The 17,371-nt window shown below is 34.7% G+C and overlaps 1 protein-coding gene across 1 annotated transcript; it reads right to left on the bottom strand.

Annotated features, from left to right (window-relative positions):
* Positions 1–13,114: 13,114 nt before the first annotated feature.
* On the bottom strand, positions 13,115–14,976 carry LOC128031871 (S-adenosyl-L-methionine:benzoic acid/salicylic acid carboxyl methyltransferase 2-like). Its single transcript, XM_012581409.2, has 4 exons — positions 14,815–14,976; positions 14,319–14,723; positions 13,956–14,210; positions 13,115–13,613 (listed from the first exon to the last, which is right to left on the bottom strand). Exons 1-4 carry the CDS (start codon positions 14,887–14,889, stop codon positions 13,257–13,259), a joined length of 1,092 nt encoding a protein of 363 aa, XP_012436863.2. The 5' UTR covers positions 14,890–14,976; the 3' UTR covers positions 13,115–13,256.
* Positions 14,977–17,371: the final 2,395 nt, after the last annotated feature.

Here is a 17,371-nt window from a genome sequence, read left to right as displayed (position 1 = left end):
TTCTCAAAGATAGGGTATCAAAACTCTTAGCAGCTGAAAGAGACGATCCTAATTTGGTTGAGTTAATTGACACAAAGATTCAACTGAATCTTGAAATAGATAAGGATGACTGCTACTGGAAACAGAGAGCGCGCATAAACTGGCTGAAATATGGAGATAGGAATACTGCTTTCTTTCACGGTCAAGCCATGCAACGGAGACGGAGGAACCTGATTCACAAATTATAGGACGAGGAAGGAAGAGAAGCGGAGATCATCCATGATATTGAAGGCATTGCACGATCCTATTTCCAAAATTTATTTACGACAAAAAGAAGGGGAAGTTGTGATCATTTGCTATCGGGAATTCATAGATGTATTTTTGAGGAGAATAATCAATTTCTTATAGCTTTCTACACAAAGGAAGAGATTAAAGCAGCAGTGTTTGAGATGGGACCTATAAAAGCCCCAGAGGAAGATGGATTACCAGCTTTATTTTATCAAAAATGTTGGCACATTGTTGGAAATGATGTTACCAATTTCTGCTTACAAGTACTGAACAAGGATAAGGGTTTCAAACAGGTAAACTCTACACACATTGTACTCATTCCAAAAGTTGCTAATCCTATTAAGATGAAGCAGTTCAGACCAATCAGCCTATATAATGTGATTTATAAAACTTAATCCTTATTTCATGACCACATATCTTTCCGGCTAAGTAATGGGAAACCTTTCTCCTCTTACATGAATCCAATTTTCATTTCATCCGGGAAAAGCCATCTTTTTCTCAACAATGTCTTTGTCATTTGATTCAATAGCCTCCTGTTATTTGATATTTATTTATTTAAAATTTATTAACTTTTTTTATCTTTTCCAACAAAGTTACCCAAAGGCTTTAGTACTACTAACATGTCGTAAACGCATGTGTCATATTAATAACGATATTTAAATGACGTACTACATATAGCTTTGCTTTACATACTTAGATTTTACATTAAATTATTTAAGTTAAAAGGTGAAAATTTTAAAATTAATTGAATTTTTATAAAAAATACATTTAATTAAATGTTTAGTGACTCAAAAATTAATTGACCCCTTTCATTAATCAAAGTTATCAATTGAATTGTGGTTTACAGAAGCCACCCAGTTGTCATATGGTGGCATACTAACTTGAAAATAAAATAATTTTAAAAGGAAACCTTTTAAAATTAACAAAAATTACATATAAAATAATCTAGACAAAAGTTTTCCAGATTCATTTCAACGTAGTCAATTAATTTTCTAGAATATTTTGGATGAGTACGAAATTAAAAAAGAAATTAATAATTATAAATAATTATTAAGAATTTAATAAATATATATAATTTTCAAATGTGTAAAAATTAAAAAATAATTTATTATTTATTCTTAATGTATATAATTATTTTTAATTCAATTTAATAAGTCAACAATTATATATATTTATATAAGAAACTAAAAGTTTTGAAAGATTATAACTAAAAATTTTAGGCTAAAGCATAGATTTTTTTGGGCAATTTACCATTAAAAGTCTAATTTTTTTTAAATTTACCGAAATGGGCCCGGTATTTTATTATTTATCGGAATGGGCCCTTTTCCCCTAAATCGCGTCCACGTCAGCGCGATGTCAGGGGACGTGCCAGGAAATCGCGGCCACGTAAGTGCGCTTTACTGACATGGCAACAAATCGCATCCTCTGAAGCGCGATTTGTGTCCACGTCAGCAAAGCGCGCTGACATGGACGCGATTTGCCCCGCGCGTGAATAGTGCAACTGTCAATTTTTTGACCGTTGCCCCCCCAATGGTAAAAAAAAAAAACTATAAATACCTCCCACTCCTTTTTTTTTTCACAAACTAATCATCTCTCAAATTTCCTCTCAATTTCTTCTAAATTTCCTCTCAATCTGCTCTCAAGTTCCTTCAAAATTTCTCTCAAATCCATATTTATTTTCAATTTGCTCTCAAGTTCCTCTTAAATTTCACTTAAATCCCTATTTTTAAATAATTTTAAAAAAAATTATTTTTAAAAATTTTTTTAAACCGTAAAAATTTGTACGATTTCAGCAATGGCCGGAGAATTGACTCGTCTTGATAAGCATCACATATCGGTGGAACAAATGAAAATGGTAAGCGTTAAATTTAATTTTTAAATATTATTTAAGAATTTTTATTTATGCATTTTTAGATAATTATTAATTTATTATTTGTTATAAAAGTCTGTAGATCGGATATTGGAATGCAATATCCGAAATATGTATGGTCCTCCATCACCGTTGGTAGAGAACTACCTGCGGGAAGCGGGTTTTTGGCACGTGGCGACGGTAGGCCGGGGATGCAAGGTGGACCCGAAACTAATCAGTTCGTTGATCGAGAGGTGGAGACCCGAGACGTACACATTCCATCCTCCATGTGGAGAGTGCACTATCACTTTGGAAGATGTCAGTCTGCAATTGGGATTACCGGTGGACGGGTACCCAGTCACCGGGTCTGCCCAATCTAGCGATTGACTTGCGGTATGCTACGAGCTTTTGGGCGCTATTCCGAAGAAAATTGACAGAGGTAAGATCGAGATGGGCTGGTTGCGAGACACATTTCCGGATCCGAATGAAGATTCAACCGAAATAGAAAGAATCCGATATGCTCGGACATACATTCTTCAGTTAATTAGAGGCTATCTGATGCCCGACTTGTCACGGAGCCATGTACATCTAAAATGACTGCTGAAACTCGTTAATTTTAGAGCAGCTGGTGAATTGAGTTGGGGGTCTGCCGTCTTGACAACGTTATATCGGGAGATGTGCGGGCGACGCGACTGAGGAAAGAAAAAATCAGAGGTTGCCTGTCAGTACTGCAGTCATGGGCACGGTTTCGCTTTCCATTTCTACGTCATCGAGTGGACCACCCATATACAGTCCCACTCATAACGAGGTAAATTTTATATTAGATTTTACAATTATTATGTAGATTTTTAAAAATAAAACTATGCTAAAATTTTATTTAATTAGGTGGAACCATCCGGCAAGTCATGCTCGATTACCTACCTCTCTTGAAGATATACGGCTTCTATTAGACCAACAGTCGGAAGCACATGTAAGTATTAAATAAAATTGATATTTCCATCATTCGCTAGTCGATTGGTATTTAGTATTTAGTATTATGTATATAACTAATATTTCTATCATGTTCATATAGTTTCAATGGACACCATACGAGGATCCGGCAATTCGGGCAGTAATTCTGGATGAGTTCTTACAAAATTTGGCAAGCAAAAGTCGCGTTGATCAACTACGCGACCGTGGAGATGCACCAATTAGACAGGGTGTTACGGTAATTTGGATGTAGACAACCGATTCCCGTGGAACTTGAGGTGTTTAACGATCACCACAAAATTGACCTTCGGCAATTGAATACGGATTGGCCGAGATTCTGGTCCGAGTACATCCAAATGTGGGAAGATTGGTATGACTATATACCTAGTATAGAACCGATCGTCGTTCCGGAGTTAGTGTGCTTGCCAGAATACATACCATGGTTTAGGCTTATGGCAAGTCGTATTTACTATCGCCAAAGGAGAGGCAGCGGCAATTACGTGTCCAAAGGGAAAGACGCGGGCCTTTAAATCCAAGACGACAGGACGACGACGCTGGCCCCTCAACGATGCTTAGACATTCACCCGGCCCAACGAGAGTACCGACACAATCACCCGACCCAGCAGTTCAACCGATGATACCCACGCAACTGCCTTTTCAGATGATGCCAGGAGCATTTCCTAGCCCTTTTATGTATCCTAACCCTTATATGTTTCCTTTTTCGAGTCCTATGGCAGGTTAGAGCCAATGGCCCGGTTCAGCTCCATTTTCTGTTACGCCGAGTGGACCGCCGATGTATAGGCCAGCGACGCACGAGGGATCGCAAGAGGGGCTGTCGGGGAGCTCTTCTTTTTACCAATCCCTACCACCGTATGGGTTTCAAACACCGTCGCCATTGGTGATGCAAACACCTCCACATTCACAATTCTATCAATGTGGCTCATCGTCCCAACTCCGACAACCAGATGCCCTACTGGAAGAACCAGAATCCCCGCCGGAAGAACCACAACCACCGCCAGAAGCTGGACAAATGAGGAATCTAGCGCGTAACCATCGACGGCTGCCATGTGGCACTGAATCCCGCAGGCACAGACATTGATTTTTGTATTTAAATTTATTTGTACAAATATTTTGAATATTTTGATATTTTTTGATGTAATAAAATAGAAATTTTTTTGAGTTATTACTTAAAAACCCTAAACCCTTAACTTATTAAAAATTTATAAATTATAATTAAATGCATAATTTAATTGACAAAACCTTAAACCCTTAACCTAAAAACCCTAACCCTAACCCTTAAATTAAAAACCCTAAATCTTTAACCTAAAAACTCTAAACCCTTAACTTAAAAATCCTAACCCCTTAACCTAAAAACCCTAACCATTAACTTTAAAACCCTAAACCCTTAACTTAAAACCCATAAACCCTTAACCTAAAACCCTAACCCTTAACTTAAAACCCATAAACCCTTAACTTAAAAACCCTAAATCCTTAACTTAAAAACCTTAAACCCTTAACTTAAAAACCCTAACCCCTTAACTTAAAAACCATAACCCTTAACTTAAAAATCCTAAACCATTAACTTAAAAACCCTAACCCCTTAACTTAAAAACCTTAACCCTTAACTTAAAAACCTTAACCCTTAACTTAAAAACCCTAAATCCTTAACTTTAAAAACCCTAAGCCCTTAAATTAAAAACCCTAAACCCTTAAATTAAAACCCATAAACCCTTAACCTAAAAACCCTAACCCTTAACTTAAAAACCCTAACCCTTAACTTTAAAACTCTAAACCCTTAAATTAAAAACCCTAACCCTTAACTTAAATCTAATTTGATAATTTTACTAACATTAATACAATTATCAGTTAATAATTTTACATTCACATAATGTTAGATTTGGAAAAAAATTTGACTGGTACTAATAATTAATAATTTGATATAATTTTATAATTTTACTAACAACTAATACAATTATCAATTAATAATTGAAAAAATATATTTTTTTTTAAAATTACATTCAATTATTGCGATTAGGGCATGATCGACTTGTATGGCCTGGATTCCTACACCATCCGCACAACTTCTGTTAACTGGCTGTTTCTCGGATATCCATATTGTTACGTATTCTAGTCGAGCAAGGTCGACCCTTTGGTTTGCGACGTAATTCTCTATTTGGTAACAGCTTAAAAGGAACAAGAGATACGGGCGGCCACTTACGTTCATCTGGGACCGGTGGAAAAACGTGTCTCCAAACATTGTACATGTTTTCTAATTTGTACACTTCGTCCACATAACTCATCGGATCCAGACGGAGATTCTGACAAGCTGCAATAACATGAGGGCATGGATAACGAAGTGCATCAAACATCCCACAGTCGCAAGTCCTATTTCGCAAGTGTACACGATATTGCCCGCCACCAACACCTTTGTGCGGCCTGTCAAACTTTGTCACACGAAACCATAAGCTGTCTTAATCGTGACACACTGTGTGCATGGTGTTTGCCCGCGCCTTGGCCTTGTTAATTTCTTGAACTACCTTACTGCACCATACATGTCCTCCCTACATCTGGCCTGTATAACTTGCTGCTCGCTTTGGAAATAGCGCCGCCAAACGAAAATATGTCTCTCGCACAACAGATGTTATCGGTAGATGACGCGTTCCTTTAAGAACAGAATTTATGCATTCAGCCAGGTTTGACGTCATATGGTCATATTGTAGGCCGCCGTCGTATGCTTGTGCCCACTGTTCGAAACGTATGTTACAAAGGTAGTCCGCCCCTTCTCCGTTAATTAAACGTAAAGTTGCCAACATCTCGTGAAAACGGTCTTTATTTATTTCATACCCTGCCAATATAAGTTCATAGGGAATATTACATACCACTTCTACCAATAAAACTAATTCAAATTGAGAAACGAAATAACACAGATATAGACTAAATACCCATGTTGGTCACTTGTTGTCGTTCGCTCTTAGATGAATATTTCCTGTAGTAGTTGGAAGCAACGTGTCTTAGGCAATAACGATGGTGTGTGTGCTGCCATAAGCTTTCCTGTCGATCAAATGTAGCTAGTATACCGGCGCCCCGATTTGAAATAACACAGATATCAGGTTGGGAGCACACATGCCTCATTAACCTAGAGAGAAAGAAATCACAGTCATCAGACGACTCCCCCGGTGTTATTACAAATGGAATTGGAAGAATTCTCCCACCGCCATCCTGTGCCACTGTAAGCAATAGCCGATGAGTATACCTACCAAACATAAAGGTACCGTCAATTTGTACCAATGGCTTGCAGTATGGAAATGCATCTCGACATTGCTTAAAGGTCCAAAACAGGCGTTTGAACACTTGGTATCCACGTAGTAATCGGTCGTTGTAGTACGCGCGTTCCGTTTCAAGGTCTGTGATGGCACTTGGGACGTATCTCTCTAGCATTTGACACCACTGCCATATTTCATTATATGAGGCGTCCCACCCACTATGCATCTTCTCCAACACCTTTTGCTTAGCTATCCAAGCCTTGCGGTAAGAGGGCGTATACCCCATTTGGCTACGAATATTGGTAATTAACACCGACACTGAAGTCCTGGGATCTGCTTTTACCGTGGGCAGTATCAAGTTAGCTAACATAGCTGAATCCATCTTCGGATGATCTTGTGAAACACTTATAAACAGAGTACATTAAATAATGTAACATTACATAATAAAAGTATTATTCAGATATCGTCAATACTGTACCTACAACACATGTATGTGGACCTTTGTACTTTTTAATCTCCCACAACTCTGTCCTTTTCCTTAACGAAGCGTAGATTTTCCATGAACATGTACCGTCTTGCACCGCACACTTCGCCTCAAACTTATCAAATTTAGATTTAACGACGTGGTAGTTAACACCATTTTTGATGTTATGTTGTTTCAAAGAACCAATAAAACTATCCGTTTTGGTAAACTGATTACCAACTTTAAATTCACCCGAATCTAGCCCTCAACTTGTACGATCACACAACCGATGTGGTAGATCTGGAAACTCTAACGCATCATCTGCAGGCAGATCGACATTATGCATGTGGGCTGGAGGTGAGTATGCTTTGAATCGTAGATTTTCTTCTTCATCTAAACTCCTTTCAGCATCTTCAGGTTCTGTTGGAATAGGCTTCGGTTCAGAAAATAAGCCAATTTCTGCACCATCGGGCCTGGGCTCTCGAGGTGGATCCACATCGGAGTCATCTTCTAACCCACAATCATCTGCAGCGTACAATGTCCCCTCACTGGTTGACGTCGTAGGGAGTACATCATCCCTTCTTCTAGGCATTTCATAACGTCCCCAATTGGATGTAGATTCCCAACCACTAGAACTTGATGTCGTTCCATAGTACGTATTTCCAGCATCAAACATCGAGCCACCGACGTACATGTCCCATCCACCGACAGAGTGTCTTGCGGGGGATGTGCATTCAACACCGCTACCAAATATGGGTTGTTTCGTGTTTTTTAACCCGCTAACCGAATGTCGGCCAGGGGTCGTGTATACATCTCGAACACCGGTCGCAAGTACATCATTTGGCGATGTAAATTGTACATATAACTCAATATAAGGTGCTCCACTAGCAAGATGAGTCTGCACAATTGCCTCCAAGCTGCGAGTACCTTTTATGTCAAACGAGTCATATGTCACCGGATCAACAAAGGAACAAAATCGATACGTAATAAACAAAAACTTTCATTGGCGTCGTTCCGAAAATTTTATGCCTAATTATTTTACGAAGTTCTGTCAAATCTATGTTCTGGTTAAAAACCAGTCGCACCGTATTCTCCGACAAAAAAATAACACCATTCTCGGTGTGGCAAACCTCATCATCGTAGTAAATAACAACACTAATACGTTCACTCATATTTGAAACTCTAACCTTCTTAGCCTCTCTAAATTGTTTCTGCTGTGACTTATGCAATCTCAGAACCTTTTTTGCCTCATTTATAGCCTCAGCCTAAACATGCTACTGTAGCAAAAGCGCGTCCACGTGGGCGCAATTTCACAAATTCTTCTCATAAAGCATCCTGCTAGAAGCGATTTTATACTATTTACTCAGAAACGTCAAGTCAAAATTATTTTTCCAGGACCTACTGTAGCAAAAGTGCGTCCACAAGGGCGCGATTTCACAAATTCTTCTCAAATAGCATGCTGCTTACAGCGTTGTTTTATACTATTTGCTCAGAAACGTCAATTCAAAATTATTTTTTCAGGACCTACTATAGCAAAAGCGCGTCCACGTGGGCACGACTTCACAAATTCTTCTTATAAAGCATCCTACTTGAAGCGTTTTTTTAAACTATTTGTTCAAAAACGTCAACTCGAAATTATTTCTTCCAGGACCAACTATAGCAAAAGCACGTCCACGAGGGCGGGATTTCATAAATTCTTCTCATAAAGCATCCTGCTTGAAGCATTTTTTAACTATTTTCACAGAAACGTCAAGTCGAAATTATTTTTTCAGGACCTACTGTAGCAAAAGCGTGTACACGTAGGCGCAACTTCAAAAATCCTTCTGATAAATCATCCTGCTTTGATTTTATCTTAAAAACCCATAAACACGAAACGTAATCTAATTTTGAATAAATTTTAATTAATTTAATTATGAAACCCTAAACCTTAATCCCTTATTTGTTTACTTTTTTCTCCATAAACCCTAAAAACCCTAAGGTGGGAAACACGGCGAAATCGCGTCCCCAGGGGCACGCTACATGCCAGGAAATCGCGTCCACGTCAGCGCACTTTACTGACGTGGACACAAATCGCGCTTCAGAAGACGCGATTTGTTGCCATGTTAGCAAAGCGTGCTGACGTGGACGCGATTTCCTGACACGTCCCCTGACATCGCGCTGATGTGGACGCGATTTAGGGGAAAAGGGCCCATTCCGGTAAATAATAAAATACCAGGCCCATTTCGGTAAATTTAAAAAAATTGGCTTTTTTGGTATTTTGCCCTGATTTAAAAAAAAATAGGATTAGACAATGCATTGGAATATGGACGAAAGATTTTATAATTGTAAAAAAATCAAATAATTTTAAAACATCAATTATTTTTTTGTTTTTCACATTTTTAATTTTTATAAATTTTCAATAATTATTAATATTTTTAGATTTTCTAATTTTTTTCTAATTTTAAACTCATCTATAATGAATCTAGAAAATTAATTATCCCAACTTCAGTAAAACCTAAACAACCATTTGTTTTGTACATTCTGAATGCATATTTTTATTAGCTTTTTAAAATAAGTTTTTAATTTTTTTTGAATTTTTTCCATATTTTATTTTTATAATATCTTGAATTCTTAAATAATTATTAATAATTTTGTTTATAATTTTGGATTTTTTTAATTTTTAAGCAATCATTTGTCTAAATTTAATTTTTATTATTTTTTAAAAGAATTATTTTCATATTTTGCTGACCTGTCAGGCCTCATCAACATACTGCTACGTGGCAGCTTCTAATGACTTTCATTAGCCACACCGATATGGTTAACGATCAAACCGGTCAACTGATAGTTTCCATTAACAAAAGAAGTCGGTATTTTTTTGTCACTGATGGCTCAATTAGGTGAACTTTTTTCATAAGAACTCAATAGATTTTAATTATTTTTTTTACTGAGGGCTTTTTATTGATTATAGTTAAGCCAATTATTTATATAGTGGTTATTTTTATATATATAATGTCTAGAACTACCCAAATTACATAATTTGTATAAACTAAGGGTTATATTTTTAGAATTAAGAATTGGTTAACAAAATGTATAAATATTGAGGGATAAAGTTACTATTATACCAATTTTAAAAGACGTTACTATTAATCAGCTGGTGACTAAAAAAGACAAAAATAAATAGTTGTGTGACTATTTTGAAGCTTTGACAAATGAATTATTAATAATTGGGTCTAGTTTACCCTTTTGTTTTTTTTTTTAAACTTAATTTGTTTTTGTGATAGCCCGAAATAGGGCCTAATCGGAATCGTGATTTCGTAGCCACAAATCCGAAGTGAAATAGTTTAATTTTATAAATTTTTATTCATTACTGATTGATTGAAATATTGTGTGAAAAATATGGATAGGATATTTTAATGATTTAGTGCCTAATTGAATTTTTAGGACTAAATTGAGAAAAATGCAAAGTGTGTCTAATTAGTGATTAAATGACTTAATTGAATTATTGCATGAAATTGGAAGTGTTTATGTGGAAAATAGACCATAAATTAGTGTTATGGACACAAAAGGGTAATTCTAGAAAAATATCTAAGTAAATGGTCAAGGGTATTTTTGTCAAAGGTGAATAAAAGACAAAATAAAGTGAAAATAAGTGTCCATCTTCTTCAAAATTAAAGAGTCGCTGCGAAACTTTCATGTTATATAAGCTAGGGTTCTTGATTTTTCTAAGCTCAATTGTAAGTGATTTCTTGCCCCGTTTTTAATTATTTTCGTATTTTTATGCTTATTGAAGCTTGAATTTCATGTTTCTACCATTTATTTTAAATGAAATTAAAGTTTAAAATGGACTCATTCATGATATAGTTGTAATTTGATAAGTGATGTTAGATAATAAATGTTTAAAGTGCTAATTACAAGTTTTACTAGATGAATTTTGATGAAAATGTTGAAAAAGGACTAAATCGTGAAAGATAGTTAAATATGCATAAAATTGTGATTTTGTGAAATTGAGGGCTGTTATAAGCATGAAATATGATTTAGTGAGTCTATTTTCAAAAGAAACAAACGATAACATTATATGAATTCTGTACAATGAGATAATTGATTTTTAGTGCCAAGAGGACAGAACTGTCGAACTGTGAAACAGGGGAGACTTTAATGAATAAACTGTACTAATTGGTTAAGTCAAAAATTCTGAAAATTTTATGGAAAGAAGGTATATGAGTCTAGTTTCAGGAAAAATTTACGGATTTAAATTTCGAGTTTCGTAACTCAAGTTATAATTAAATTAGTGACAGTCGCGCAGGTGGACAGTTTTGTTGTGAACAGTGAAATTAATTTTAAAAGCAAATTTTTATACTCTGAACTAGTAAGTTAAGTTAGATGACATATCGTGCTCTATTCCGGCAATGGTCTCGGGTAAGAGGTGTTACAGTTTTTTCTATAAACTGCAAAATAAGAATCATTTCTTTGGTGAGAAGATTAAGTTCAGACACAGCATAGGCAAATTCTTGGATTGAAGAAAAATAAAATAAAATAAATGTTACTGTTCTCCGTTAATTTATTAAAATATTATCTCCGGATAACATGTCATTAACGCAGGCGTCATATTAATAGCGTTATTTAAATGACGTACTACATAATAGCTTTGCTTTGGTATTACATTAAATTATTTATAAAGTAGTTGAATTTTAACACTACGTGGACTTCATCTATATAATTACTTAAACATGGAACTAAAGTAATAATTTTCTGTACTTATTTCATTAACAAAACTATTCATTCTTACCTTATGTGCTGCAATTAGGTTTATTTACATTTTACACGAAACCAAATTTAAATAATAATAATACTTAGCTTATATGTCATCTAAAATGTGTCACATTTTCATTTAACTAGGTCTCATTTATCATGGATAATATTTAAAAGTATGTTGATGACTATTTTTAAGAAAAAAAAAAACGCGTCTTATCTATCATGTCAATAAAAACACATATTAAAGGGCGCTTTGAATCACATCAGTTGAAAATGCGTCTTACAAGATATATTTTCACTAAAAATTGGTAATTTAGTTTTTTTTTTATCAAATGGTTAAGTGTTAGTGTTTTTGTCCTTCAATTTTAGGTTCAATTCCTCTCCCTCACATTTTTATTTTTATTTCATGTTGTTTTAAGCTCTCTCTTTTTTGTTTTTAATTAATATTTTTGACATATTGGTTTTTTGGTTAGATGGTTAGATAATTGTGATTTCATTCTTAAGTCCCAAGTTCAATTCCTCTTGTAAGCATTTTAATATTCTATTTTTATTCCAAGTTGTTTCAAGCTTTTTTATTTTTATTTTTATTTTTAATTAATGTTTATAATTAATAAATATATTGTTTTCAATTTTTTAAAAAATTTCCTTATTTTTGTGCATATGGTACAAGACCCCTTCACCAATAGGTTCTTTTTCTTCTTGATTTGATTCTCTAATCCAATATTTTTTTTTTTGGTTTGGTGCTATAAGGAGTTCCTTTTTATTTTCAATAATATTTTTATTAATGTTCCTATTTCCATTCAAATTGAAAAGAAGTAATTTTATTGGTATGATCCATGGTTAACCATATATGCATTATATAGTAGCACAAAATTTTTTAAAAACAATATATTTATTAATTATAAAATTAATTAAAATAAATAAAAAGCTTGAAACAACATGAAATAAAAAGAGTTAATATGTCAAAATATTAATTAAAAAAAGCTTAAAATAAAATGAAATAAAAAATACAAATGTGAGTAGAAGAGGAATCGAACAGTGGCTCAACGACAAAATACACCAACATTTAACCATCTGACCAAAAAAATTAAATTGTCAATTTTTAGTGAAAATGCGTGTTCAGCTGACATGGTTGAAAGTGCGCCCTATGACGCATTTTCTTTTTTAACCAATAAATTTCAAATAACATCAAAATTGCAAATTCATCAACTTCACTGTCACCTTGTTAAAAAAACCAATTTCAATTTTCTTAAATTCTACAAAATTAATAGCATTAAGAATAAATTTTTAACATTTTGGAATAGGTAATTTTTTTTATCCTGCATAGATATATAGGGTCTATATTAACTATATTTTAGAACTTTTGTTGTTTCCTTGGATGAATATACATTGGAATTGAAAATGTCTTTTCTTTTCCTTAATTTATGAGGTGGTGGCTATTATAAAACTTTTGACATTGAAAACAGAAAGAAAACTGATAATTTGTCAACTTTGACTTTGTAATTTTAGGTATTGGTTTGTAAATTTTATTATTTTGATGTATTTAGAAATTAAAAATAAAGAGTGGTAAAATTTTACAAACAACTCGCAAGCATGGAATTATTCTTGATTGGATAACAGTGCCGTAGCACAGTTCATTTGTACCATATAATATTGATTGGTTTTGTGGTGGTGGTGGGGGTTCCACTCTAGATAACCACTGATGACATAATAATCAAGCTTTTTTAAGAGAAACAATGACATTGATAAACTCAGTCTTCTCTTTGGACATGGGATCAGCAACAATTTCTCTGTACCTTCGAAACACTTCATCGATGATTGCTTCACCAAAGTGGCTGAAAAGCAGTGGTTCAGCCACAGCTCTCATGCACTTGGCGACGTTGTACCCACCATCCTTGAATGCATCAGATAAGTCAGTTTCGTTCTGATAAGCGTTCCAATTCACTTCAGTTACTTCCAATTGATCGATGCTGAACGACCCTTCCTTCTCAACCTCATATTTAACCTCTGCTGGAGATGGTGTGTATTGTGGGATGTTGAAGCTGTTCAGTTTCTCTTCTTCTATCACTCCCTGCATTTATTTCATGTTTTCTTTATTATCTAATTAATATCTAGTTTATCAACTTTATATATATATGCAGCAAAATATACTTTAGGGAATTAACTCCCTAGTTTACTAGTTTATGGGCCAGTCAATATCAGATTTTCAGTTTTGGGAAATGATATGATACGTAGGTAGGTGGGGTGGCTCAAATCTATAGATAATATCAACTAGTGTCCAATTGATAACTATCCCTGATGGAATAACCTAAATTTGATTGATTCATTTAGTTATCTTTAAAAGATTGTATCCTATCCTGCAAATGTATGTTTCAAATCCCAGCAACGGTGAGTAGAATTATTCATTCTATACCTCAAGGACCATATCATTGAGAGCCATGGCCAAAAGCTCCCAAATGTAACAACACTCTTTGCTTGAAGGGTCATCATTTCTTCTCCCTAAAAATGTCAAAACCATGCGCCCTCCATCCACCAGTTCCTCTGACCTACACTTCAAAAACAAGGAAAAATCCTGTTGAAATTGCTCATAGTAAGCCTTAAGCACGTTTGGTGGACTTGTGCTAGCCATGTAAATGTTCCCTTTATTACTTTCCAGCCCTTGAGGAACCTGGATCAAATCAAAATAGTCCACTCATAAATTACAAGCTCTTTTTCATTCTAAAGTGATTACAGATATATTATATTAGACTATACTTCATTAATATATAAACTAAACCTGAGAGAGCCATTGCAGACTATAGGAAGAGTGTACAAAATGAAGGCAGTTTTTCCTGAAAAGCCTTCCGTAGAAAGAACCAGGTACTCCAGTGAAAAAACATGGCCCAATACCGGGTTCAAGTTGCTCCCTCAGTTTGTTCTGGAAGATGGACAAGGACCTGAAAATGGTGTTGAAGTCATTCCCAGGAAGATCATTCAAAAACACATGATACTCGGGGGATTTTTGGGAGATCTTTCGGCGAGCACTATCCACCACTTTGATAAGTTCAGATACCACAAAGAAAGTGTTGGGTCCGGAAGAACAACCCAAATCTGCGATGGCTATTTCTTCCGGATAAGTGCTGCAATAGAGCTTAGTTATGGCGTCCTCTGTGATTGGCTTTGTCATGGTTATAACCTTTTGCTGTCCCAATTTCAACATTGAAAAATACCTCAGTACATACAATAAAAGTTATCGACAGATACGTATATGATAAATTATTGTACATATATACCTGAACAAAAGAATTGTTTGCATAGCTGGTTTCTCCAACTCCTCCATTCATATGAAGAACTTGAACTACTTCCATCTCGATGGATATTTTACCTCACTCTAGTCACGATTTATCAAAGCTGGATACGGTTACTTTGTGTGATCGAGAGACTTTGCATGGACCCCCTATTTATAGACGTAACTAGCATGATATCTTGTATTTGTTTTCACACGTACATAGTATTTCCTTCCCTTTCAACATAAGTTTTATGAAATTAAAAATCATACAACTTGAGAAAAGTGTCGGTATATCACTCCACAAATCAACTATCATTTAATGACACCACTTATGTGATATCACTACTGACACTTTTTCTCGAGTCTGAAAATAATTAAATAAATTTGAAATAGAGTGAAATTTGATTTTATTTAAAATGTTTAAAAATTAATTATAAAATATAGAATAAATTTGAAAAAGTTATAAATTATAAATTACACTATTAGAAAGTCATACAAGAAATCCAACTCTAGACTTATCGGGTTTGCCTGATCCAATTTGCAAACCTCCTGCATGTTCTGCCAAAAACGTTTTCCTCATAATTCATGATTTTTTTGGGCGTAATACTAAATTTAGCCCTAAACGTTTATATTTTTTTATCAATGTTGTTTTTATTCTTTTTTAAATTAAATTTAGCCTTCAATCTTTTAAATAATCGAATTTGACTATCAATCTTTCAAAAAAAAAGTAGAATTATTCTTTCTAACGGAAATACTAACTAAAACATCTAATTTTTAAACATGGTGTCCCATATGACATGTATGTCTTGCTAATTTTCTTGAATTTTTTTATATTTTATATTTTTTGAATATTTTATAATTTTTGAATTATTTGTTGAAGACAACTAGTATAATGTTAGCATGAATGGCACATGGACTGCCACGCCAACATTGTTAAGAAATTCAATGTTTTAGTCAATATTTCCGTTTAAAAAAAAAAGCAATTTGACTCTTTAAAAGGTTAATGGTCAAATTTAACTAAAAAATTGAGTAAAGACCAAATTAGTAAAGATGTAAACGTTGAGGGTTAAATTTAATATTATACTTTATTTTTTTCAATAATATATTGATTCTTTTTCCACTAACTTGATAACTTTTTGACATGCTATAATAAAATGGTAATATCGTGATAAACAATTAGAGTACATTTACACCTTGTTTGGTTGGGTATAATGGATTAGCCATTACACCCCGAATCGGTGGCCCCACTGAATACAGCGTTTGGTTCGTTGTTTTCCCTAATACGGGCCTAATCCGTTGCGGACGGATTCCGCATTTTGGCTTCTTCACCACCGATTTCTAATCCCTTGCAAAAGCAAAGATTAGGTAATCAGTGTCTCATTTACCCTCCCCTTGCCGGAATCGACTCCAGCGGACCCTCTCCCTCCCAACATCAACAGAAGGTGCCGGTGAACCAAACCTCTACCCGCTCCCGATTTCAGCTTTGCATCCTTCTCCGACTCGACGGTGTCAGATCTCCGGACGGCTTGAATCAGTAATCTCCGCCTCTGAGTAACCTATTTCTTTCCTCTCTGCATGCGATTGTTTCAGTTCTTGCCGGTTATGGTTTTTTTTTCATTGTTTGTTTGTTTGTCCTGAATTACAGGTTCTTTGCTCCAGCAGTTCTTCATCGGTCTCCTCTCCGATTTCCTCATTACAGGTTAGTTTCCCCCCATTGTATGTGGCTATACAATTGTTTGCAGTGGCTGTATAATTTATTTGCAGTGGCTCCATCTGCTTGATCAGTTAGAAATGAAAACAAAGGACTATGAATGCTCATGTCCTGTTTGGATTTGTAGGCTTTTTGAGATTTTTGCTGAATAGAAACACTCTGATATTCTGTCATGGCTACTGCAATTTAACATGCATATAATGAGCTCTAGAATGACAGCATAGTCCTGGTTGCCATAAAATTTCTCGGTGGTTGTTTTCAAAATGAATCTAAACTAGATAGAGATTCCAACATATATATCTTGAGGAAGTACCAAAAAAAGAGATCATCTTTAAAACTGACTTGACTACTTCAACTTTGAATGCTTTGAAATGTTTGAAATGGTGCTGTTAATTTGGTACTGTTAACTTTGAATGCTTTGAAATGTTTGAAATGGTGCTGGTACTACTTCAACTTTGAATGCTTTGAAATGTTTGCTCACTGATAAATGTTTGAAATGGTGCTGTTAATTTGGTACTGTTAACTTTGAATGCTTTGAAATGTTTGAAATGGTGCTGTTACTACTTCAACTTTGAATGCTTTGAAATGTTTGCTCACTGATAAATGTTTGAAATGGTGCTGTTAATTTGGTACTGTTAACTTTGAATGCTTTGAAATGTTTGAAATGAATTAACACCCAAGTACATTTACTGCTAATTTGATCTCCAAGTTGGTGTGGAATTATGAAACTAAGAGAGTTTTTTCCAATATGTTGCTTTTACGTTTCACTCTTTTTGAAATATTTAGCTGATAAGGTCTCCTTCCACTGTATCTGCTTCTGGCCATATATGAGAAACCAAGAAAACCCTTT

Source organism: Gossypium raimondii, chromosome 12 (genome assembly GCF_025698545.1).
Source record: "Gossypium raimondii isolate GPD5lz chromosome 12, ASM2569854v1, whole genome shotgun sequence".
Taxonomy (NCBI): domain Eukaryota; kingdom Viridiplantae; phylum Streptophyta; class Magnoliopsida; order Malvales; family Malvaceae; genus Gossypium; species Gossypium raimondii.
Note: the sequence above shows the minus strand (reverse complement) of the source record. Positions and strands in the feature narration are given on the sequence as shown.

What these genes read in the sequence shown, in the direction of transcription:
- LOC128031871 (XM_012581409.2), bottom strand. Translation starts at nt 14,889, where the DNA reads ATGGAAGTAGTTCAAGTTCTTCATATGAATGGAGGAGTTGGAGAAACC. An exon ending in CAAACAATTCTTTTGTTCAG is followed by an intron (nt 14,724 to 14,814) that starts GTATATATGTAC and finishes AAATTGGGACAG; the next exon opens with CAAAAGGTTATAACCATGAC. An exon ending in GTCTGCAATGGCTCTCTCAG is followed by an intron (nt 14,211 to 14,318) that starts GTTTAGTTTATA and finishes GATTTGATCCAG; the next exon opens with GTTCCTCAAGGGCTGGAAAG.